Here is a 25,527-nt window from a genome sequence, read left to right as displayed (position 1 = left end):
TATAAATACGAGAGAAATGCGAGCATGTATCAAGTGCATAGCAATTAAAAGTTTGGCACAGATGCTTTTTCTCATTATTGGTCTGCTGGTATGTTATCAAACAGCTCTTTACACACCCACTGTTGGTTGACAGGTTGTTAACCTTCCACTGACACTTTAAGCACTTGAATCATTTTTTCCTCATAAATGTCTTTAGAAAAAATGCTAATGTAAATGAATAGCAGAACCTAGCATAAACCTGTAGAATAATGAAAGGTTGTGTCAGGTAATGCTAATGCTCTGTTTTTACACCTCACTCGTGACTGTCTTGTCACAGCTTGTTTCAGGCTTTTTCTGTCAATGTTATTCAGTGCCATTGCAGTCTGGGCACAAAGAACTCGAGCACTAAGTGCATGAGACAGGAGAGATGTCTCACAGTCGTCTTCTGCAAACATAAGAACTAACAGAGTGAGCAAAGGAGAGAGCGGTCAGGGGCTGTTCGCCTTTACTCATTTTTATCTCCAAATTCTCTATTTTTTTAAAAGTTCTCAAGAGAAAATCATTGCCACTGGAGATTTCTCGGATTGTGTAAATCATACGTTATAGTGATATACATCACTATAACTTATGATAAATATTTATTGTTATGTTATAGTACGTTTATTCTAAGATGGTAGCAGTTGTAAGGATGTGTGCAGTGTTTAGATCGTAATGATACCGATATATTGCTGTGACCGATATATTTGGTCGGTTTAATTATCGCCATCGGCCTCTAAATTGTAACAATTGGCCGATATATTTTTTGTTCAATATATCTGTGTTCAGATGCTATATAGCATGCTAGCATTTTGTTCTTAAAGGCCACGTTTGACACAGTACAATGACCAGGGTTGCTCCGATCAAGATTTTGCAGCCGATACAAAGTATCGATTTCTTGTCATCGTGATCAGCAGATACATATCCCGTTTCTGATGCTTCAGGTATGATATGTAAGCTCTCTGATCACCGTTAACCTTTTTTTCAGGTAAAGTAATACCATAGATTTTGCATTTCCCTTGGAAAATGAACCATTGTTTAAAACCAAAAAACTACGGTTACCACAATGCAAGTATGGTTTTGAAAACCACGGTTCGTGAGATCAGTTTAGTGAATACCGATCGAGCCATAAAATGTGATTAACGTCCTATACAGATCTGTGGCTGATCGATCAGAGCATTTCTAAAACTGACCACAGTAAAATGGGTCATGTGAGGTGGGTGAGATGGAAATAAATGCTAATAATAGTAGACGTTTAGCCATATTTAGCTGCCCAAGATTAACGTCACGTCTGCATCTTTTCATGGTTTAATGCTAAGCTACATGCTACTAACTAGCCATGTCATACACAATAAGTGTTTTGTATGTCTCATTTTCTGTAAATGCATTTGTGTTATAGCTGCCCTTTATTGGCCTTGGTGTTTTTAATATCGGCATTGCCATCGACCATTAAAAAACCCATACTGGTTGACTAATAAAGTTGATGATATAAAAAAGACTTTTCATTTTGATGAGTTCGTTTTGAAAGACCTTTCTTTATAACTTTGATTTTACTGTCAATGCCTTTTCCATTGTTTTCTGTAGTGCAAAACAATGCTAAATGGCATTGTGGGTAAGGGTCTTCAAACAGTAAACGCTGTGTGAAAATGGGACAGGAAATGATAATGCTCATCCTGAACAAACTACAACATAATTATTATCGGCTATTGGATCTCTTTGTGTAATGTGGATTTTAGCCTTGCTGTCTCTTTTACCGACTGGTATACAAATGGCTCCAGACTCTTCTGTGGCCTTTAATCAAATATCAAATTTGTCAAATTTGCATTTATCTACTTTGCCCTTTATAGCTGTCTGTCACACCTCTCACCAAAACAGTTCAACAGTATTTCCTCTCAGACACCCGCCCAGCCATCCAGTACAAACTCCCTCACCCTTTGCTCAAGCGTTCCAATGTTACACAACCCACGCCGCTTTTGATTACACAATAAAGATTATGCTACGCATCTTCCAGCAGGCTGAGGACGTGTCGTGATATTCGCATTTCAGAGGACGATTTACGAGTGTATCTCGCCGAGGTCTCCGTTCGCCGTGAGCTCTTTCTGTGTCACATCAAGCGGGGAATTTCCCCACCCATGGTTTCTTTACTTGAATTAATGTTGCCGACTGTAAATGCCTGGAGTTCCCTGCTCTGCTTTATAGACTATGTGGTCCTAAAGAACACGGGTGATTTATTGGATGGTAACAGTCCTCTTCGCTATCGATTGGGTCGTTCAATACTATAGATGAGTGCTCTGCACTGTTGCAGGGATTTAATTTGGCTATGCCGTGAGATAAAACGCATCGATTCGGTGGCACCGTTCTATCTGATTTGATTGGATAGCGCAGTATCTCTGTTATCTTATTGGCCTTGACCACACGCCTGTTGATGATGTCCCTGTTTGCATACGTCTGCATGCTTTATGAAAGGAACACAAGACTCCCACCTAACTGAGCGTTTGCCGTTAGGTTAAATGTCACTCAAAAACAAGATGCATTTAAGTGAGAGATGCACATGGGTGTTGCATCAACACCCTCTAGAAATAGATCAAAACCTCACCGCTCAAGCATCCATGAAACAGAATGAGCATCTCCAGCAGTCAAAAACAGTCCCTATTGCAAACAAACAGTGTCAGGAACACATTTTCCAGCTCACATCTCTGTGTGAATGTGGAACGGAGATGTGATCTGGAGTGAATGGCAATAAAACTGTTTAAGGCTGGGGGGAAATGGGTCACTTTTCAAAATTAGCCCGCTTGTAGTTTCAATGTGGAACTGAAAGTATGGTATTGGAAGAAGCCCAACACTGAGCAAACGTAATATTCTGGACTTAAAGGTGAATTGTGCAATCATTTCTTTCCAAACCATCCCTGTCCGCCACTGGTTCGACAAAAAGGTGGTCCCACCCCGAACTTTGGCCATTGGTTGATTCAGTGTTGCTATGTGGGTCTGGTTGGGATGTTTTAGTGATGTCAGAGAGCGTTGAATTCAAGACGTCTCTGATTTTGAAATGCTTTGTATACTTTTGATCCCTAATTTGTATCATTTCCACATAAACAACCTATACTTTCCATACTTGGGTGCGCAACCTAATAATCACAGTGTCAAATGTAGGTCAGTTTTAATTTGGAATACAATTTATTTTTAAGAATAAACATCTGCGTGAACTGACATTTTGGCAGATCCATAAAGACAAAATGTCAATCTGTCAAACTCTGTACACAGAAATATTGGGCAGCAGCCCTTGTGTAAACATTTTTAGTAGCAGATGCATTCTCCTGCTTTGGAGTTTTGGTGCAACAGCGCCACCACAGTGTCAAGGTCACTTCTGGTACTGCAACTTGTTATTTTACCATGCAGGGGCAGTGGAGCCCTTGGTAACCTCTGGCAGCATAATACACACTCGGGTTTCTGCTGACAAAGAGAGCTTTTACCCCCTTATTCGAGTGTAAATAAGACTTTCTACACTAGATGGCTCTCTCAGATCCCCGGAGTGTAGAGCAGAAAGCTTTTCAATATCCATAAACTCTTCTATTGTCATCAAAGCACTTTCTCATCTGATTTTTGAATTTTTTTCTCAGGCTTGTGTCCTGTTTGCTGACCTCATGGTGTAAGCTGGTGTGAAGATGAGTATTAGCAGCGATGAGGTCAACTTCCTGGTGTATAGATACCTGCAGGAGTCAGGTAGGTCCGATGCGGAAACGTCTTTAATTTCATTTCATTGCTTTATCGTAGATCATTTGTAGTTGTATAACTTTGTCACATCAAGCCCATAATGAAGGGGTTTTAGGACGCAGTCTGTATTCAGGCAGTAAAACACCACACATATTCACAATGAGGCCGTTGTTTAAGAAAGCAGCCGTGAGCTGGAGAGAAAGTTGATCCTGCCCAGCGTCACACTAAAATGTTTGTCATTCCCCCTGGCAGGGTTTTCCCACTCGGCCTTCACATTCGGCATCGAGAGCCACATCAGTCAGTCCAACATCAACGGTGCCCTAGTGCCCCCTGCTGCACTGATCTCCATCATCCAGAAGGGCCTGCAGTATGTCGAAGCTGAAGTCAGCATCAATGAGGTGAGAGCTGGCATAGACCTTTTCTAAATCATCATCACATGAACATTACTGTTTGCAATATTATTGGCAGTATTAATGTTGATAACGGAACAAATATGGATTTACTACAGTTGCTAGCAAAGCTCGAGGTTCAACATAAACAGGATAAATGGCAAATGCTCGCCTTATTTCACAAAATTGTGCATGCGGTTAAACTATTACTGTGTTTTGGAACAAATTCATAGTGTTTTGGTATGCTAGCTAAATTCGGAAGGTGGCAACATGGACAGCTGCATAAATATTGTTTGTGCCAACTGTGATTAGTGCAATAAATATTTTGAATGCCAGAAGCTTAAAAACCTTTTAAATTAAGCAGACATGCAAGAGACTTGTCATGCTAATGATTTTAAATAATATTGAGCATATGCTGTTCATGTTAGTTTTACATTTGTTTATTTACATTTGAGATATTTTATGTTTGAAACGTGGCCAAAACATTTCACGATGACAATATTATGGCAACATCTACAGTATAAGTTTTAAGATAAATAATTATATATTTAACTTCAGTTTAGTTTGTCTTCTCTTTTTTTGGGCCAATGAATGAATTAACACAATCAATAATTCTGGTTTTTAATATCGCACTGAACAGACTTGTGTATAGATTGACTAGTTCTCGCCCTGAATACAGCCTCAGATGCTGGAACGGCGTTAATAATGAAACAATAAATACATTAATATCGCAGTGATTGTTAAATTTTATTGTGTAATATTGTAGAATAAAAAAAAGTAGTACTTGGCACAATACATTTTTTTACATTTTACATTTTTAACACCTTAATTAAAAAAAAAAAAAAAAAGTACTGTACCATTTAAGGATTAACCAAACAAGGTGAACTATTCATCAAAACATTATATGAAACTCTTTGCATTTGTTATTTGATAAAACAAATCTAATCTGTGTCCTGAAGCAAAACCAGATGAGTTATCATCACTCTGTTAACACGCATTGACTCCTTTCCACAGGATGGCACGCTGTTTGACGGGCGGCCGATTGAGTCTCTATCACTGATTGACGCGGTGATGCCCGATGTTGTACAGACTCGGCAGCAGGCTTATCGAGACAAACTAGCCCAACAGCAAGCTGTCGCTGCACCCTCTGCGGCCACCGCTAACATGCAGGGTAACGCCAAAAACGGAGAGAACACCACAAACGGAGAGGAGAACGGTGCTCACGCCTTACCTAGTGAGTCTCTGGATGAATGTGTGGAACACTCTTTGTGTGTGTTTGTGAGCGCACGTCCTCACGGTTCTCCGTCTGTGCAGATAACCATGCAGACATGATGGAGGTGGATGTGGACGTGGAGATCCCTCAGAATAAAGCCATGGTGCTTCGTGGTCACGAGTCCGAGGTCTTCATCTGTGCCTGGAACCCTGTCAGTGATCTGCTCGCTTCTGGGTCAGTTGCTCTCCACGGCGTCGTTAAACCTTGTTTTTTATTCGGAGGGAAATAATTGAACACTTATTCTATTAAGAAAACCTCACATTGTACTAAAAACACCATAATAGTTTCATTTGCGCCTCGGCTAAATGAAAAGTACACCGAGAGAAATCAATGGGTGTGTTTAATTCACTCCCGCGGGCTCTTTGCAGGTCCGGGGATTCCACGGCACGGATCTGGAATCTGAGCGAGAACAGCAGCAGCTCCTCCACGCAGCTCGTCCTCAGGCACTGCATACGGGAAGGCGGCCAAGACGTGCCCAGTAACAAAGACGTGACATCGCTAGACTGGAATGTGAGTCCTTCTCCGGCATCACTTACTGTTACGCATCCCTGCCTGTTTGAGACTGACGTTTTGTGTTCTGTTTGTGTTTGGCAGAGCGAAGGAACACTTTTAGCCACAGGCTCTTATGACGGCTTCGCAAGAATATGGACAAAAGATGGTAAGCAAACAGGTTTTTAATCTTTTGCTGTAACATGCCTTCCTTCCTGTGATTTCGGTGGTTTTTTTAATTGTATTTGTTTACAGGTAATCTGGCCAGTACACTGGGTCAACATAAAGGTCCAATATTTGCATTAAAATGGAACAAAAAAGGAAACTTCATCCTCAGCGCCGGTGTCGATAAGGTGAGACTCATTTAGTTAATTACACATTTCTGTTCACATTTAACACAAATCTGAATCAAAGCTTTCGGAATGATGTTCTGTATTGTTTAGTTACGAAATTCTTCTCTTCTCTTTAGACAACAATCATCTGGGACGCTCACACAGGAGAGGCCAAACAGCAGTTCCCATTTCATTCAGGTTCACGCACATTCCTCTTAATTCACTTCTGACATTTTTATAGTGAATACAGTTTTGTAATTGGCTCCAAATGTATGTTTGGTTAGATTTGGCTCGCTTTTTCTAATCTCATTTCAAAGTACGTCGGATGCCTTACACGTGAATATTTGTCCGTATACAGCACCTGCTCTTGATGTGGACTGGCAGAGCAACAACACATTTGCCTCCTGTAGCACAGACATGTGCATCCACGTGTGCAAACTGGGCCAGGACCGGCCCATTAAAACATTCCAAGGACACACAGTAAGAACTGTCTGCTCATCCCACCTTCCTACTGTTTCATACAACACCCGTCTGCCAAAGAAATGAACTTCAAACCCGTCCCTCTCTGTCTTCCTCCTCTCCAGAATGAAGTTAATGCAATCAAATGGGACCCGACCGGAAACCTGCTGGCGTCGTGTTCTGATGACATGACTCTGAAGGTAAAGCCATCAGCGATCGTTCTGTGGGACGCATTCATGCTGACTGCGCCTGCTGAGGGGCAACATTGATTCTTGAGACAATCGATGTGCGGTTGTGATGCAGTGGCTTAAGATGTTATTTGTTCTGATCTAGATTTGGAGTATGAAACAGGACACTTGCGTTCACGACTTACAAGCTCACAGCAAAGAAATCTACACTATCAAATGGAGCCCCACAGGTCCAGGAACCAACAACCCCAACGCCAATCTAATGCTGGCCAGGTAGAGTCATAGCGCCATCTGTTAACACCATGCCCTCCTGATTTGCAGATATGTGCCCATTTTGAGGTCATCGGCAGTCTCATGTGATATCTGCTCATGCATGAATGGTTGTTAATAAATGGTTTTACTAGTTTGATACTTATTTTATAATGGTCTACATGAATAGTGTAGTACCTTCATATCTGTTTCGCAGGTTTAGATTTTTCCCAAACATCAGTTCAGAACATAATGGACAATAACATGCCTACTTGATCAGTAAAAAAAGGTGATAGCGCCCCCTTGTGTTAGCAGTCAGTACTATATATAAAAAAACCTACATTCAAAAGGGAGATTTCTGCATTTTTACCAACTTGTTCACAACGGTTACCATGAATATTTATTCATGTGCGTATAATGTGTTCTTGAACTCAAAATGTCTCGTTTTAAATAAACTAAAGCTTAATCCCAACTTTTCTGGCACCTCCAGCGCTTCCTTTGACTCCACTGTTCGGCTTTGGGACGTAGATCGAGGCATCTGCATCCACACACTAACCAAACACCAGGAGCCCGTGTACAGCGTGGCCTTCAGCCCTGACGGACGTCATCTAGCCAGCGGCTCTTTCGACAAATGTGTCCATATCTGGAACACGCAGGTAAGAAACGTCCGGCAATACATTCTGTGAGCTGTTTGTACAAGATGACAGCACATTATGCAATTTTGACAAGCTTCCTGGACCGCTGGTTGATGCTCACATCCGCTGATATGGGTCTGACCCATGACATGGCTGAAAGGGGTCATATGAAACAGCTAAAATAAATATTATGGTTTGTTTTAGATGTAACGCAATGTGTATACACCATTTAAAGTTGAAAAAACATTGTATTTTCCACATACAGTGCATGTTTGTATCTCCTCTTTGCCCCGCCTCTCTGAAACGTGCAGATTTTTGACAAAGAGAGGTGTGCTATGATTGGCCAGTTAACCAGTACGTAGTGATTGGTCGAATGCTGCAAGCGTGTGATGGAAATGTAACGCCTCTTACCATTTTTGGAACATCAGGTTCCAAAGCAATTGTACTGACAGGTACGCCCACCTTGCTTGCGTGTACATTTGGGCGGTCTTAGTGAAATCATACCATAGATTTGTGGTTACACGAGGCGTTTCAGGCAGGTCTGGGTGAGCATTCGCTTTTAGATAGAATGCATCTTTTGTTCCCACACTTTCATTTGTGCAATTTTACGTGTCTAATACATGCATGGGCAACATATAACACACCAAAGACACAGAAAAACATGTTTTCACGCCATATGACCCCTAGTTCCCCCAAAAAAGAAAATTCTGCCACCATTTATTCACCCTCAAAATGTCAAAATTTCTTGTATCCAAACCTGTATACTTTTTTTTGTTCGGCTGAACACAAAGGAAGATATTTGGAAGAATGTCAGTAACCAAACAGATCTCATCCCGGGAAAATAAATACTATGGCAGTAAATGGGGATGAGATCTGTTTGGTTACTGATATTCTTCCAAATATCTTCCTTTGTGTTCAGCCGAACACAAAAATGTATACAGGTTTGAAACAGTCTGCAGGTGAGTAAATGATGACATAATTTTCATTTTTGGATGTCTCTTTTAAATTTGGTTTATAAGGGGTCAAACGTTCTGTTTTGGTCTTAAATGTAAAACCACTGAATGTATTTTTCATTTCTACAGACTGGTGCTTTAGTCCATAGCTACAGGGGAACAGGGGGCATTTTTGAAGTTTGCTGGAACGCAGCAGGAGACAAAGTAGGAGCAAGTGCATCAGACGGTTCTGTAAGTTCAAGTTTCTTTGTGTCTGTTCTCTTAATTCACATTTATGCAACACCAAAAAATGACTTATTTTATTACTTATTTTCACATATCGTCGCTGTCCTTCCTAAACTGCAGATGTCCAAATTCAGTTTTTCAGGAAACGGAAAAAACACTGTACTTTTTAAATGATTAAATACTGTGCTGCAACAGTTGACAAGCACTTTTTAATACTTTTTATTGGATAGATATTTGCAAAACGCAGTGACAAAGAAAGGGTGACTAATAATAATGATTTATTGCAAAAATAAAAATCACAAAATATGGAGATAAAGGTTTCAGAAGGACAGCAGCAATATGAAATTTGTTAAATAACATTGGTACCGACAATTTGCCAGAATTTCAACACAAGACCTCTAAACAAACGTGACGTTAAATAACTATTCTTTTTTTTTTTCAGGTTTGTGTATTAGATCTGCGGAAATAGCGCTGCTTGCTGGAAGCCATGGACCGACTATGAATGTGTACATAGCCAAAATGACTGTCCCTGACCCTCAAACTGCTACAGTCCCCAATGAACCATGGCCAGCCACTACAGACAAAAACAAACAACAACAACAACAACAAGCACCCTAACGCAACAGGCCGAGCGGATGTGATTCCAACCAGAGACATTCAAATGACTTTTTTAAGTGAGACAGGTTGAAAAAAAAAACAATATAACAAAGGAAGAATGGCAACAGGACTGGTATATGTACCAAATTTGGAAGATATTTTACTATTTGTTCTTCAAAACCAATGTCATCAAAATAAACAAACGAAAGGATTTTAATATTTGTTGGTAGTTCCGTTTCAGTGTGCAGACATATCAGCTTTTTCTTTACCTACCCCCCTCCTTTCTTTCTTTCTTTCTTTCTTTCTTTCTTTCTTTCTTTCTTTCTTTCTTTCTTTCTTTCTTTCTTTCTTTCTTTCTTTCACACACACTTTTGTTTGGCTCAAAGCTGCATGATTTCAGGACTCACGGTTTTCTCCATCTTTCATGAGTACAGATATTTAGCATCTTTTGCTACTCATCGTTTTGTGATTTTAACCGTATGGGGACATGCAGCTTATCGTTCGGTTTTAGTTTTTTTTTGACACTGTGTTGTTAGTTCTCTTACTGCAGTCATCTGAATGAAAACCTCGTTTTATCCCCCAAATGAAAGATTGAATTCATCAGAATGACCACAGGCACAGACAATTCAAGCAGATGCAACTCTTCAGTGCTGTATTGAGCTCTTACGTGTTTCCTAATCAGTAAGATACTTCACCGAACTAATGCATCCCAGGACAATGACATGCATGTACATGAAGAAAGGAAAGACTTGCATTTAGGTCTTCAGTATTTCTAGATCCCATTTGGTGATCAGCTTCTTTTTGATGTTTTATAGCCTTTTTTAACTACAGCAGTTCAAGTTTGTTTTTGTGCTGTATTGGTTGTTTGTGTGCAAGTCAAGAATTATAGTTGATTTAAACATGTGGATTATTTATTCACAGGTTTTTTTTTTGTCTGTCAAAATACATCTTTTTAGATAAAGATTGAGCATGTTTTTATTGGAATACCTGAAGCTTAAAGCAAGTCTTTGTTGGTCAGTACTTAAATATCCGAATCACATTTTTTAAAGTGACAGGAGTGCTTTCCTGCTCTGTTCAGTTTTCACACATCTTATTCATTTGGGTTCTGTGCACAGCGTGTAATGTAACGTCTGGTCATGTGATCATTCTGCCGTGTAATGAGACGTGCTAATATTGGTTTATAGTTACTGCATGTATCGGGATGCCAGCGCAGGAGCGACATCTTTCAAAATCTCAGTCTGCTGTCCATACTAATGTACTTTATCGCCCTGTCTTTCTAATGCCTCAACCATTAAGAAAACTGAATTAGTCACAGGCCCGTGTTACTCTGTGACTGTCCCGTGATAGAGGCTTGTCCACGTTGTCTCGATCTCAAGTTATTTTTAGGACGTCACATGATATTTAACCTTGCGTTTTATACAGAGTGTTCTGAGGTCTGTATAAAACCAGCTACTTTAAAATGGCTTCAAAATCCACCTGAACACTATTTATTACTGTATGACAACAGAAGGGTATTTCGGTCCCCCTTATCTCTATCCCAGCATCTGCCTGCCCGCAGTTACCTTTATTTCTCCACGGTGTCATTTTTATCATTATTCTTACTGTGTCCCCTGGTCTTTTTGTACTCTTTTAAGACTTTTGTAATTCATATTTCTTTGTAGCTACAAAAAATAAGAAATAAGCAAAAAAGAAAAAAAATACAAAAACCCAAACAAACTATTGCAGGTGGGTTTGAGGGTGTACAGTACAGCGTAGATTTCGGTTTTGCTCACTGAGCCCCATGTGTTTTCAGATATCCCCACACCTGATCTTTGTTTCCCCAGTCAAACGTTTTTGGTTGCAAAACTCCCCCTTGCATTGCGTTGATCTGTTGTCATTTGAATCAGATCTGAAGTCCAAAATAAAGTATATTTTGATATTACCATTGTCGTTTTATTCTCCTGATTTGTCTTTGACATTTGTTTGAAAATGATGGAACGCAAAAACTAATGTGGTTGGGTGTTACACAACTGAAATCTAAATCTAAAAGAAATTGACGTACCTATGATGACATTTTATATTTAAGTGAGCTGTTAAACCAGGCTTGATATGCATAAATTAGGCAGTGCTATGAATTTCAACAGCAATTTTTTTTAACAGCATTTCAGACATCATGAAATGTAGCAGGTCAAAGAAATATTTTGCTTTAAGGATTTGGAACGACATGAGGTTGGGTAAGCAGATTTTTATTTTTAGGCGCACCTTTTCTCTCATAGATGCACAATAAATGAATATTAGCAGTTTCTTAGTACATTGGTTACATTAGTTAAATAAATACAATTAAATAATAATACACAACAAAAGCTCTGGTGTGGTGATTTATGTAAAGCACCTCACGCCTTGCGTTTTGATTTGTTGTTTTAGATTAAATTTTCTTTAAAGAACAGACTATGATTTTTATAATTTTTTTCTAGGAGCAGCACTTCTCGCCTGCTTTGATGATGCAACTGCACATTTAATCACTGTGTATTGTAGATGCAATCAAAATAACTCCAGTATGTTTCACTGAGAGTTCATGCAATTTACTGAATTAAAATAACGGGGATATATAAAACATGCATGAAGGGGGGGCCAGTCTGCCCTCTGAAAGTCTATAAATGTCTTGCGTGAGGTGCCGTCAGCAAAACAAGCACAGAAAATGCCCTCTGCTCATGTTGCACAACTGGTGTGGTATTATAAATGAGGTTTTTGGGCAGGATTGCCTCAGGCTCATCCTGTGATCAGTGTCTAATATAATTGTGCAAATCTCTGGAGCGCTGGACACGTTAGCTGTGTTTGGCCTGGGTCTCTGGCACAGTGTGTGGTAATAGCTGACCGTTCCTGAGGGATCGCCACAGCATACGCTGCCCCACCTGACATCCACTCACAAATGTCGGGGCTTCTCAGAGGAGAGAAGAGTTGGCGTGGAGCGTGTGAGACATGTTCTCTGTGATCTCAAGAAGGCTCTGGAAGACGTCGTAAACCACAGCGAACAGGAAGTAGATGGGAAGCAGCCAGTAAAGACTGAAAAGTCTCGCGGTCACTGGCAAAGGCACTGTGATATGTCTGTAAGCATGAGGAAGGGGGAAGTTAATCTGAATTAGTGTTTTGTGTCTGAACAGAATACAGTACTCACTCCTTTTATAACCATAGCAACATGTCTCAGATCAGTTTTATGTGTACACCTAAATACAGGGGTTAAGAATGAACCTAAAATAGAACATGTTAAGTGTTTTCTGACTGTCACTAATTTTCATTATATATAAAAATATTTGTTCAATGTCAACTTGATTACTGCACCCACAAAGTACAGTCTTCATACAGATAAGAGTTCTCAGAAAAGATAAAACTGTACGTGTATGTACCCATTCATGCGGAAACTCTTAAATTTACCCACTTGAAGCGCTCCGACCTGGAGGTCCTCAGCATCAGAAAGATGAACAGGCCCACCTCCGTGTTTAGGGAGAAAGATACCACTTTGTCAAGCATGACAACAAATCCCTGCACGAAAGAAGAGAATGAAAATGTGACCTCCTATTGACAGAAAACTAGGAGTTTGAATGTAAGTTTAAAATGTAATACAATGCATCATATTTTGAACCCAAAGGCGGAAGAGAGATGTTCAGAGGTTTAAAGCAAAAAAGGATCCTCAGACATGACAAACGGCCTCAAATGAGCACTGACCTTCGGATCACAAGCCGAAACGACAAAAATCACACCAAATGCCAAAAAGGACGAGAAGCCACAGAAGAACCTGAAAAAGGGGAAAAGCCGAGGGATTGCTGAAACCTGGCAAATCTGGGAATTATAGTGATTGATCAAAGCCAGTGTTTTTAACGCACCACAAGTCTTTTCTATTAGCGGAGTAAAGGAATATGCTGGATGTGTAAGCAGTGACGGGCTGTAAAAGCTTAAAGAAATGGTGTGTGAAATGATCTGCCAGGGCTGAATGCAGAGTTTACCGTCTGCAGTGCTGTATGCTCTGGGCTAATGTCCTCCACTGTGAGCTATGGGGCAAAAGCCTCGCGCTGATTCTTGCCATCAATTCTGCGTTCTCTGTCCAGTGTGTGCTGACCAGACCGTCGACTGAAAGCAAAGACGACGACAGGTCATGAAATATGCAATTGCATAACAACCATCCATCCTATGGATCTGTCTGTCTGTCTGTCTGTCTGTCTATCTATCTATCTCTCCGTCCATCTATCTATCTATCTGTCTGTCTGTCTGTCCGTCCGTCCGTCCGTCCATAAAAACTTTTTGATAATAAAGTTAAAACGATGAGAATTTAGTAAAAGAATCATGGGATTAAAGTGTATTTTACAACAAAAGTAAAACATTGGAAAATGATAGAATATTACATTAAATATATTAAGCCGAATTTTGTGAATATATCAAATGTGAATACATCTAATACGTCTATGTGCAGTGTGTTTCAGTTCACATGATTTGTATGATAAGAATGTCAGTTTTGCTAATCTTCTTTGCATTTCTCTGTTCTTGCAGTCAATAGTTCTCTACCACAGTATAGACTCCAGTATGTAGTCGTCCTTGGATATTCAAAATTTTGCAGTTCATCTAAGAAACACATTATTGTTAATATTCGAAATGTATGATGTTTTCTTGTTGTTGATTTAAAGCTTTACACTTTTCTCCCTCTGACCTTCATCTCATGGTAAAAATAATGAGTCTTTTCAAACCACATACACTTCTCTGTGCACTCTCTTCCTGTACCACAACACTGTTTCACACTAGCGACTAGAAGCCAGATGCAGGATCACGATCAGTCAGAATTAACAGATGGAGTTTGTCACATGCAGGCCACTCTAATGTGTAACAAAGGCTATTTGAATTCATAGCCTAGTGAGCTATGGGTTGTACATAATTCACACTGACACCTTCTGCTGAGAGCTTTGCTGGACTGAGCCCAGATCCAGGCTTCAGTCCCTGTGAGAGATGCAGCAGTCAGTATAAAAGAGCCAAAAGCAGTTTGAGTCAAGGCTGGAAACGAATGACCTCAAACAGAGGCCTCGGTCTCGTGTAGGACATGCTCACGATTGAGAATATTCCTTCTGGGCTGCTCTTGCATGTTAGTGCAAAATCCAGTTGGAATCATTTGGAAATACACCAATTATTAAGTAAAATGGGTTAAGCCATTTCATGTTGACTTAAAATAATGAAATGAAATAAAACACACTTGTGTGCTTCATGGCCGTGCCCATCACGAGGAAGCTGACGGATACACTGATGGTGATGAAGATCTGGATCAGCTCCGCCACCCAAGAGAACCGGCTGTACCGCTGTGTAATGATCTGAGGAACATACAAAAATCGTCAAACACGTCAGTGATGAATTAAAGCACACACGTGATAGGAAATGCTGCATTGAGGACAGGACACACGCATCGCGCTGCTGTTATACCAGCTGTTCACCACTAGAGGCCATCATTTCTCTTTTCTGAGCACAACTGGACTAGAACACTGAATTTAGTGGATGGCTGCACAGAGCAGCAGTTAATCTTCACCGTGAGGCGCATAGGTTTGATTAAATAAAGTGAAATAGAGAGATCCAAAAGAGAAGATCAAAACAGCCATTTAGGAACAGCTTGGAATTAAAAAAGAAATCATTCGCTAGCTCCAGCAGGTCTCCTCCAGCTGAGTCTCCTTCATTCTTCGTTCACCAATGCTTTAAAACAATATATAATTTGAAACAGCAATACAAATAAACTACAATTTTAGAGCCTATGGATCAGAAAAGGCCCTGGATGGCCGGAATGAAACAATGAAAATAAATGCAACAGGTGTATTTACACTTTATATCACTTCCCGTCTTGATCAGTTGCGATTGAGTACATTTCATTTACACGTGGGCACTTTAAAACGTGCCTCTATAAAATTCTTGAAAATCGAACGTACTATTACTGAGCTATATACATATTTCTTTGAATTAATCTCCATAATAATGCTAAGGACCAATTGCTTACATACACGTTGCTCCCTAAGAGGTGACAAACCTTTTTTTACAGTTTAAAAAGTTACACGTACACGTTTTGTTGTCAAAACAATCCAGATTGAAATGGATCCATGAAAATGACTCATAACCATGTATTATGCATTTCAGGCCAGTATAGACGGTTTCAAAGTGACAACATAAACAAACGTTACTGCGCATGCGCGCGCTCGTGGACTGCCCTTAACTCCCGGTACACATTCACAAACAACAGAGCGCCTGTAGATTATTTCTGATAACAAGCAAAAGAAATCCAGAACCGTTCGCTAAACTTGTCTCTCTGTTATTTTGACTGTGATACCAAGCTCAACCGCTAGATGTCAATGTCCCATACGTTTTTTTCAAATGCGTCCAGACTACAGGACTCATTCAACAAATTCTTTATTTAAAGATGGGGTATCATGCTATGTCATCCATTCTGACTTTACACTGTTAAACGTGCTGGCTTCTCATGCTTAACGTGGTCAACTTGTTAAAAAACAAGTTGGACGTATGACGTAGTTTTTCTGTACTTAATACAGTCCCCCAGCACTCCAATTTGTCTCTGAAAGTTTTTTCTAATTCTGGATCCCTGTGTCGTCCCTTTTATTGGCCAAAAGCACGGCAAAGGCGAAAGAGCTTACCATCAAGGTTATCTGTGCTGCGTCAAGATGGGCTGCGCTGCAGCTCGTTACTCTTGCGATAGTGAAGTTTAGGTGTGTCTGTTTGTTCACGGCATTTCAGTGATGGATGTTATATAAACGGTGGATATAACGCTGGATTTGGAGATCGTTTGAAACGGATAGATGTCATGGTCCCACTGCTAAAAGATGCCGGACATGAACTGCACACGGCAAGTCAAACTAAGTCATACGTCTGCTGTAGTTCCATCCCACTCTCCCCACTAGTCCCACCTCTAGCCGCTCGTGTTTTTCCGGAAATAATCGTTCAGCTGTATCTCACTTTTATAAATTTGATCAAACTAAATACTCTTCGAAGATACGATGTATGCAATACTACTGTATAGGCACTCAAGATTAATATGAGATTGGCAGAAACTGACTGTGATACGCAATCTTTAATAAGATATACATACAACAAAATTCAACAAATCGTTTATTTAATACAATTATTATACAATAAAATAATAATATAAATTACTATTAATATAAATGAAATAAAATATAAATAGTTATTGTTATTAGACACTAGCCAAGCACAGACCGGAAATTATATGCCGTCCCGGTGCGCACGCCTGATGAAATGTAGAGATCCGCTGCGATGTGTCTTTTTATATGAAAAACCCAGAAGCGATTTAGCATTTTAGCACTTCCTATTCCATCGCCCCAAAGTCTATGGGTTTTTTTTGAATGGGGTTTTGGTTAAATGAATAAAAATAAGCAAAACAAAACCTCTAACTATTTTCAGTTACAACCGGCACGTGATTTTTAAAGCTTTATCGTGTCTTAAAAACGCCGGTTGCTAACAAGTTGCTAAAAGCGGCAAAATCCTTTGCCGGGGACATTAGACGTCATCGTGCACATAATTCTCACAAATAATGAGACGTGCACAAATCTCGAAAAACAATTATTTCGTAGACCAATTATTTACCAGGGAACACGTTTTAATAAAGTTTGAAAAAGTTGTCGGAGGCTTGCTGGTGGTGACGTTGATATCGAGTGACCGTAGTGTAGTCTGTTTATAGCCTCATGTTAGCTTTTTACGTCTGGTGATTGTATGTAAAGATTATCTTCACAGACAAAACGTGTAAACATCATAAACCTACTCACATAACTTATTTTTTACAATCTTCCAAAAGTCTTTAGGAAAAATCCACAAGCTTTTGGTTGAGGGAACCAGTGCGGTGCTAACTCTTGGGGTAAGCCAACAAAAATACGTCATCCCTGTAGCACTCTATTTGGTGATGCCACTTTGTAAAGCAAACACTACGCGTCTGCGAACATGCGCATACCCAGGTTTAACCCACAAGCGCTTTTTAAACACCCTTTGCCGGCATATATGTGCATTTAAAATGTGGCGTATGTAAATAATGTGCACATTAATACACATGAATAAGTATGTTGAGTAGCACAGACACAGTTGTGTACACCGCCATTGATGTTTTGGTTGTACTCGTGCACGCCTATAGACATGCATGCGCATGACGTCACTGTTGTTTTCAGTATTTTTGGAAATTTACAAACACACAAGTTTACTAAACGTGAAAGCATCACGACTCACAACTCAAAAAAGGAAAACAAGGCCAGATTGTACTGCTGCACCAGAGCAACCTCTTGACATTTCCAGACCCCTGACCTATCCTCAGCTTTTCAGAAGAGGGAGCTGATTGTGTGCTCGAGGTCACATGTGTTGTTGAGGTGTCTAGAAGTTTTAAAGGTCAGCACTGCCTTAAACGGATCATTATGCCATTTGCGGGCTAACAAATGAAAAACAGTGCTTTTAGCCAAAGCGCGAGCTGAACTTTGAGCTCAAAAGTGCTTTGAACTGTGGCAAAGGCGCTGCACGCTGAAAATGTAACTTTGCGAAAAATACTTTGATTGGAAAAGTTCCTCTCTTCCATCAATAAATCAGGATTGAACTCAAAAGAGCCTCTGTGTGGGCTAGAAAATTTGGTCTTCGGCAAGTGAAGTCTGTGCGAGTTCTATTCTGATTCGTGCCTGTGTGTGAGCGCTCCTGATCTTTTTGTGGTTGGCGGTTCTGACTCATATCTGACATTTCCATCTTTCAGCCCTGTCTGTGCATCTCAGCTTGGCACATCATCCCTGGGCTCTGTTTTCCCTCGACCCGGCATGCTGAGATAGAAATATTTTGGTTTGTTTGTTCTGATATCACACATCTTGCTCACTCTATTGTGATAAGAAATCTTTACAGGGAAACTGACTACAAAAAAAATCACAGATTTGTGATGGTTAGGGGTGGGAGATACTGTATAGCTAAAATATAGCTGTAAATTGTATTTCTGTACTTTTTAGCCTTTCGATCATATTCAGTATGTTAGTTTAACATTTGCCCTGAAATGCCTTATTGTAATAACACAAACTAAACTCTTGTTTGCATTTTGAACTGATTCACAAACATGAGGCAAATGATAAAACTTTAATGCTATTTTAAAGTTGTCTTAGTGTTCGCATACTCGCAAATTGCAATTTATTTGGTCAAATAAAGTGAAACAAAATCATATATATACTGTAAAAAAGTTTAGGGTCGTGTACTTTTAATTGTTTTCCACATTTCTGAAATAAAAGTAAACTCATTAAAGCTATGCAACATCTTAAATGTAACCATAAGAATATTAAAAATGAATCAAACATTATAGTATATTTATTGTAGTCACTGTTTGTCTAGAATTAGTTCAAAAAGTACTTTTACCTGAGATGCTTTTTAAGAAGTGTTAAAGGGATAGCTAACCCCAAAATGAAAATTCTGTCATCATTTACTCACCCCAAAGCTGTATGAACACAAAAGAAGATATTTTGAAGAATTTAACGGAACAACAGCGGTACCCATTGACTTGGACGGTGTTTGGTTACCAACTTTCTTCAAAATATCTTCTTTTGTGTTCTGCAGAAGAGAGAAAGTCATACGTTTGAAATGACATGAGGTGTGAGTAAATGATGACAGAATTGTTATTTTTGAGTAAACTATCACGTTAAGAAGAAATGCTTTTCAAAGAGCTCCCATCTATTTTTATTATATATTTTTATTTTATTATTAAAAAAAACTGTTATCAATTTTTGAAATTATACAATTATTTTTATTAAATACAATTGTTGTTTTCTAATAAAAGAAATTAATCAGTTGTCACAATTGTATTTTATCTACCAAAATAATACAATTTCAAGCATACACAGGTTAAAAGAATTTTACGGTCATGAAAAACATTTCAGTCAACTATGCAACACATTTATGCAACTAATATGCAACATATACACTAATATAAAACTATGCAACAAATGGTTAGTTGACAGACTAATATGCAAATTTGTCCTATGGTGTGACGGCAAAAATGTAGAAAAAAACCTAACAATCAGTATAAATCTCTCTTACGTTGACAGGCACTTTTTAATACGTTTTATTGGTTAGTTTATTGAATTATTTCTTTGAAACACAATGTAAATCTTTGCTATGTTCCTCAGGAAAGGTCCACGCCAAATACTCGGTCAGTCTAACACAGCGAGCAATGGTGTGTGTGGAGCCAAAAGTCCACGGAGAGGAGACTGTACGCCTCACTGCCTCTAAATTAGATCACAAATTCTTGCTGGTGGCAGTGTCTCACCACTGGCCCCTCCGGCGAAGGACTGCGCATTATTGTTTAATACTTTCCTCTGTTCTCCTGCCACCAAATGCTCTTACACACCGGAATTAAAGAACATTTACAAGAAATGAAAGAGTTGGACGTTAATAAGGAGGCAAAACCTAAAGGGAGGAATGATGAGGCTGGATGTTTGACTGACATTTTATTAGGGACACTTGCTGTGAGGTGGACAGACCTATTTAAAGGTCAGTCCAAACTTATAATTCTTTTCTTTTATTTGTGGATGACATATGGTTTGAATGTGCAAGTGATTGAGAGCTGTTGGCAACATTTTTGGCAAATAATTGGTTGAATTTTGGTATTTTGTATGCCTATGAATACTTGGAAGTCACGACGGAATGTTTTGAAAAATTGGCTAACTATCCTATTGTAAGTCAGTGACATTGAGGTGGGTAAATAATGACAAGTGTAGGTGCACTGCTCCTTTAAATTCACACAGAAGTCTAAAGACAATCCTGTGCTATCAGCTTTTTAAGATGTATACACAAGCACCTGAAAACCGAGCCAATGATGGATGATTTGTTAGGGCTGTTATCTCTGTATCCTCTGTTATAATTCAACGTGACTGTCATAACCTAGCGTGCCAAAAACCTTTCCAAAACATACGCAAATAAAACATGATCCACATCGGAACGCCATTGAGATGCAGACAATTTGTGCGCTTATCTACTTTTGGGAAGTTTTTGAATCGCGTGAAAGGAATCACTCATAAATTTCAGATGTCTCCAAGCAAATTAGCATCCCAAAGTTTCTCATCATCTCGCCCTCGAGAGAAGAGACTTTATTTAGATCCTGGATGCGGCACATATGAAATTGTCAGTCTGATACACACCGCCGCAGACAAGCAAATGAAAAGTGCTCGTGTACGTATAAATAGAAACAAGCATTTAGATCCACAACAAGGCTGTCGCCACCGAGCTTCTTCTCTGAAATTCTCAGAGTTCTCTTTGTAAACGTCGCTCGCAATGTTACTTTGTGAGTTTGCGAACCACAGGCCTTCCGAGCTTCTTTCATCGCAACTAAACTGTCAAGTTTCCCAGAACACGGATGAGCTGACGTATTTCCTTTCCTTTTAATTTGCGTGTCCTTTGATGAATGAGCTCACGGTTGTATCCTGTAGCTTAAATCTTCCATTAAACATCCTCATGTGCCTTGAAGCTAAACTTGTGCATCTTGTTTATGCGCTGTGAACTTCTGGGGGTCTTGAGTGGACTGTAGATGGAAAAAACACGTGTAACACCCCTAAGGTAAAAAAACCTGTAGTGATCATGTTCATACCATCTAAATCTAAAATCTTAAAACAGCAAAAGCTCAAAGACAAATGCAAATAATGGTAATAAAGATAACACTTAATGTGTGTCAGTGTTACATCAGTTAAACATATTTAAATTCAATCTCTGCACGACTTAAAGGAAATGCCACCCCATCCGGCTTCGGTAGACAAAAATGTCCCCAGCAGCCGCACAAATCAAACCTACTTTCTTAATAAGCACGAGATAACCTTTGGATTAAAGAAACACCTCCTGTTGACAGAAACCTTTATCATTAATCACATTGTTTGAAATTTCCATTAAAGTGTCATTTTATATGTCAGCCGTTCTTATCACTTCTGTTTAAACACATTAAAACGGGAATCTTAAAGGTTCCCGTTCGGGAGCAAACTCAAGGTCGGCTCATGGCGTGCTTTGAACAGTTTTGATTGATGGCATTTCTGAGGTCAGAGCCAGCTCATCATTATGCTAATCATCTCCAAGACAAAAGATCTTTTGCATTGATCCTTTGTTCAAACACGGCCGTGGACACTGATTGGACAAATTTACACTTTGGACGTGAACGTTTAGCTAAGAGGTGAGCAGGTTTCTCGGCCGTTTTCAGCGGAGGCTATTTCGCACTGTGAAAGTGCTAGGCTGTTAAACTATTTATGGATTATGTGATCATTTTTTCTTTATGAAGAATTGCAAAGTTGCAAAACTTCACCAGGCTGAGCTTTGACACCAGAGACTCCCACCTACCTTTAGTGCAGGATTTACTTAAAGGTGCTATTTTGGAGGATCTACAGTAGTGACAGAAGTGCAATATAATGTACATAACTATGTGTTCAGAAGTGTATAAAGACCTTACATAATGAAGTGTTATGTTTTTAATATCTTATAAAGAGCTATGTCTATCTACATACACCGCGGGTCCCCTTACATGGAATTCACCATGTTGTTTCTACAGAAGCCCTAAACGGACAAACTGCTCTACAGAGCGCGTTTCATAAATACGTTATCTCCTTCGGCAAAGAAGCGAAAATGTCACGACATCTTAGTCCTGTGTCAGTCACCGTAGTGCTTCGAAAGGGCACTAGATACCGCAAAATTTCATACAATGGACCTTTAAAACATAAACATGCAACCAAAATTGTTCAAGGTAAAAAATGTCCTTCAAAATAAACAGTTTATAGATATATATTTTACCCTGCATAGTTTTGTGATTTTGAAGGATAAAATTGTCACACAAACCATCTCATTTGTCCGGCTACAAAGTGACGGATACATTTGCACTACAGACCAACGACCTTAGAAGTAAAAAGATATGGGAAGCATGTTTTCCTCTTTTTGAAGGGATAGTTCAGGCAAAAATGAATATTTTGTCATCATTTACTCACCCCCATACCGGTATTGGCTTTCTTTCTTCTGCAGAACACAATAAAGATATTTGAAAGATATTTGTTGGTAACGGAATAAAGACAAAAAAAAAAGAATAATTATGATGGCATTGCAAATGTTTTCCATGGAAACATACATGTATTCAACACAGGATAAATAAAACAACCGGCAGAAGACAAGCAAGCCTTTCGGGGGCTCTCCGGCAGGTGCGAGAGCGTTTCAATCATCGCCCAGGAGAAAGTCGCCCAACAGAGAACCTCAGACGGCGGACTAACAACCTGATGCTAAACAGCCCTGCGTCTCCCAAATGCCTGAAGCGGACTCTGAATAATTGATGCAGTGCCTGGAATGTCAAGACCCTACGAAATCTGCGTACTTGTACCGTGATCAATGAGAGGGACCATATTTCCTGACAACCAACTTATCATGTTTACATTAAGAGTCTGGGCTACTGCTAATGCGGTTTGATTTTGTTCGGCAAAATCATGTTTCAATGGATGCTTCTGAATTAAGGAGCTCTATTTCCTGGCTGGGAATATAAAGTGGTCAATGCAAAGCATTCACATGTATATTTCCCTCTAGAATGCACGCTCTGTGACCCTGTTGCAGGCTGTATTATGTGCCAACGCAAGCAAAAAGGCCGGAATTATACAGAATCGGTGGCACAGGAGAAACTGTACACCCCTGGGATTTCAAGACTTCATTTTGTTAGCTGCTCCTGTATAATCCAGCTATTAAACTGAGAAACAGTGACGCAGTACTGTAAACGGTTTCATCACTGCATTATAGCATCATGTTTTCCATCTGTTTAGCTTCACTATTTTATTTACTTTCAACATTAAGTAGATTTCGTTTAACTTCACTTACTTCAGAGGTATATTTTAAGGGTAATGAACTAAACATTATGGGGCGGTTTCCCGGACATGTCTTTAGACTAGTCACAGACTAAAATAAAAGCTAGATCGGTCTTAACTGAAAACATATTGCATTGCGATATCTTAAAATAAGTTTTGTCATTGTTTTGTCTCAAGCTGCACACCAGTAATGTTTGTTTGTAAGGCATGTTTGAAAGATTGCTTAAATGTCCTAATTTAACTAGGCCTATCAAGACTTAACCTAATCTTTGTCCGTTTATTAAACCTTCTTTCTGTCAATTTCCTTGTCATTTCTTTGTCATTTTTTTGGTTGGGCAACAATTTGATTGACAGATCCTAATTTAATATTCAATTTAAATAACAAGTGTTTATTATTTGAATTGTAATCTAGACATTTTTAGAGGGGCCCAAGGAAAATCTGGGGGGAAATCACCTTAGGCCTAGCCCTGCTTTAGCCATTTTTGGGGGGAAAAGCATTGCAAGAAATCAGGCAAATGTTCTTTAGAACTCAGCCGTGACGTACAAAACAGTGTTTCAAAGGACCAATCACTTATCCATACAGTGAGCGCAAATATGATGCGATGACATCATGAATATCCTATATAGTGACGTCACTTAGCGGCATTTAGCAACTCTCCAAGCAGGGTTCTACTTTCCACTGAAAATAGTGTTGGTTATGTGTAGTTGGTCCATTCTTGTGTGGTTTCTTGAGTGTTTATTGAAGCAAAAATTGAAGTTGTGTTCGAATACATTTTAAAATTTCATTTTGTGTATTTGCAGAAGGTATTACATTATATTCCGTGAGGAAATTTAGGCTTGTCAGCTTTCACTAACCGGCTCTATCAACATCTTTTAGAAACGTGTCCATTGTTCAGGGCCGTGCAGAGACCTTTAAAGGGGCAGGTGCTTAAAGTATAAAAGGGGCACAAGAAACAAGGCTTTAAATAGGGCTGTGCTCACAACATCAATACAGCAACACTGTATATCATGATGCATACCTTGCTGATACATGTATAAATACAGATACTTCTGTATTGATACAGCAGCAAATGCCATGATGCAGTTTTGAAAAAGAAACAGAACAGACAAGACCGCTCTAATATTTTATTTGCACCTACAGTATTAATAAGTCTGGGATTAGAAACTGAAGTGAATGCAGTTGTCCAAACCTTCTCTGTTATACAGAATAACAGCTTTTATAGTAAACTGTGTAGGACACGATCGCTATCGGAAACAAATGTGTCCACTGTATCATGACATATTGTATTGTAAGATTGTAGGCAATATGCTATAAAACACCGTGGGCTGACATCATGTACAGGGAGCAGCTGAGGTCGAGGGGGCTGTAGTTTTGTCATGTTAAAAATATAATTCTGTTCTAACCCTCTTCTGAATTTATTGATAATGATAATTAATACAGCATTGTAATTCGGAGGATGAGAAAATTAAAATAAGCCTGTTTTATCAGTAAAAATACTGTAATAATAATACTTCAAAGTCTTATTAGTTTTAGTCAAATAACATAAAAGACCAGACCCCCTGACGCCCGTGAAACTTTTCTCCCCCAAACAGCAAAGATCGATTCAAGTGAACATGCGCCTTTGTTTATATCGCTGTGTGATGTAACATTAGCTGCAGCTCACGTCACGTCACTTCAGAGCAGAGGTGGGTTGCGTTCAGCCCCGACAAAACGTTTTTTAAACGGAAACGGTGGTGCGGTTGAACACCCTGTTGTGATGACGCAAGAGTTGAACTATGGCAGCTGAGAAGGCCATTTTTAGTGTTCTTTTTGAAGAATTTTCAGAGCCTGATGAAATCGGTATAAATACGTGTTGAATACTGCAAAATACATCTCTTCTAATACGTTGCGCACCGGTTTGAGCTTGAACATGCCCCAGGCTACACACACAACAGCCACACATGCGCATGTAAAATACTACTACTACTACTTATAATAATAATAATAAATACATTAATAAGTAAACAAGCACACCGCTCTGCTGAAAACACCACTTACCAGCAGCAGTCTTGTATGCTGGAAATGCGCTAAACTACTGAAGGCGTCTGAACGTGAACGGTCGTCGCAGATGAGGTCGACAGGTGAAAGGTCATCACGTGAGTGATTTTAGTCCGGGCTAAATTATTAT

At 39.4% G+C, this 25,527-nt stretch overlaps 2 protein-coding genes across 4 annotated transcripts in view; one reads left to right on the top strand and one right to left on the bottom strand.

Moving 5' to 3' along the window:
- tbl1xr1a (TBL1X/Y related 1a) overlaps positions 1-9,723 on the top strand; it is a 69,764-nt gene extending 60,041 nt beyond the window's left edge. For both annotated transcript variants that reach the window (XM_057361801.1, XM_057361800.1), the window contains 14 exons: positions 3,633-3,735; positions 3,979-4,124; positions 5,130-5,349; positions 5,430-5,562; positions 5,757-5,898; positions 5,983-6,046; positions 6,133-6,230; positions 6,347-6,407; positions 6,568-6,689; positions 6,794-6,868; positions 7,002-7,129; positions 7,596-7,761; positions 8,823-8,924; positions 9,361-9,723. In XM_057361801.1, coding sequence (XP_057217784.1) covers positions 3,678-3,735; positions 3,979-4,124; positions 5,130-5,349; positions 5,430-5,562; positions 5,757-5,898; positions 5,983-6,046; positions 6,133-6,230; positions 6,347-6,407; positions 6,568-6,689; positions 6,794-6,868; positions 7,002-7,129; positions 7,596-7,761; positions 8,823-8,924; positions 9,361-9,387 — 1,542 coding nt within the window. In that variant the 5' untranslated portion in view covers positions 3,633-3,677 and the 3' untranslated portion in view covers positions 9,388-9,723. The remainder of the gene's footprint in view (positions 1-3,632; positions 3,736-3,978; positions 4,125-5,129; positions 5,350-5,429; positions 5,563-5,756; positions 5,899-5,982; positions 6,047-6,132; positions 6,231-6,346; positions 6,408-6,567; positions 6,690-6,793; positions 6,869-7,001; positions 7,130-7,595; positions 7,762-8,822; positions 8,925-9,360) is intronic.
- A 2,007-nt stretch (positions 9,724-11,730) lies between these two features.
- Positions 11,731-25,527, bottom strand: part of si:ch211-51h4.2 (uncharacterized) — a 104,651-nt gene continuing 90,854 nt past the window's right edge. For both annotated transcript variants that reach the window (XM_057362859.1, XM_057362860.1), the window contains 5 exons: positions 14,728-14,842; positions 13,496-13,619; positions 13,218-13,287; positions 12,931-13,034; positions 11,731-12,599 (listed from right to left, as the gene is read on the bottom strand). In XM_057362859.1, coding sequence (XP_057218842.1) covers positions 12,437-12,599; positions 12,931-13,034; positions 13,218-13,287; positions 13,496-13,619; positions 14,728-14,842 — 576 coding nt within the window. In that variant the 3' untranslated portion in view covers positions 11,731-12,436. The remainder of the gene's footprint in view (positions 12,600-12,930; positions 13,035-13,217; positions 13,288-13,495; positions 13,620-14,727; positions 14,843-25,527) is intronic.

The sequence above is a fragment of the Triplophysa rosa genome, linkage group LG20 (genome assembly GCF_024868665.1).
Source record: "Triplophysa rosa linkage group LG20, Trosa_1v2, whole genome shotgun sequence".
In the NCBI taxonomy this organism is placed as follows: Eukaryota; Metazoa; Chordata; class Actinopteri; order Cypriniformes; family Nemacheilidae; genus Triplophysa; species Triplophysa rosa.
Note: the sequence above shows the minus strand (reverse complement) of the source record. Positions and strands in the feature narration are given on the sequence as shown.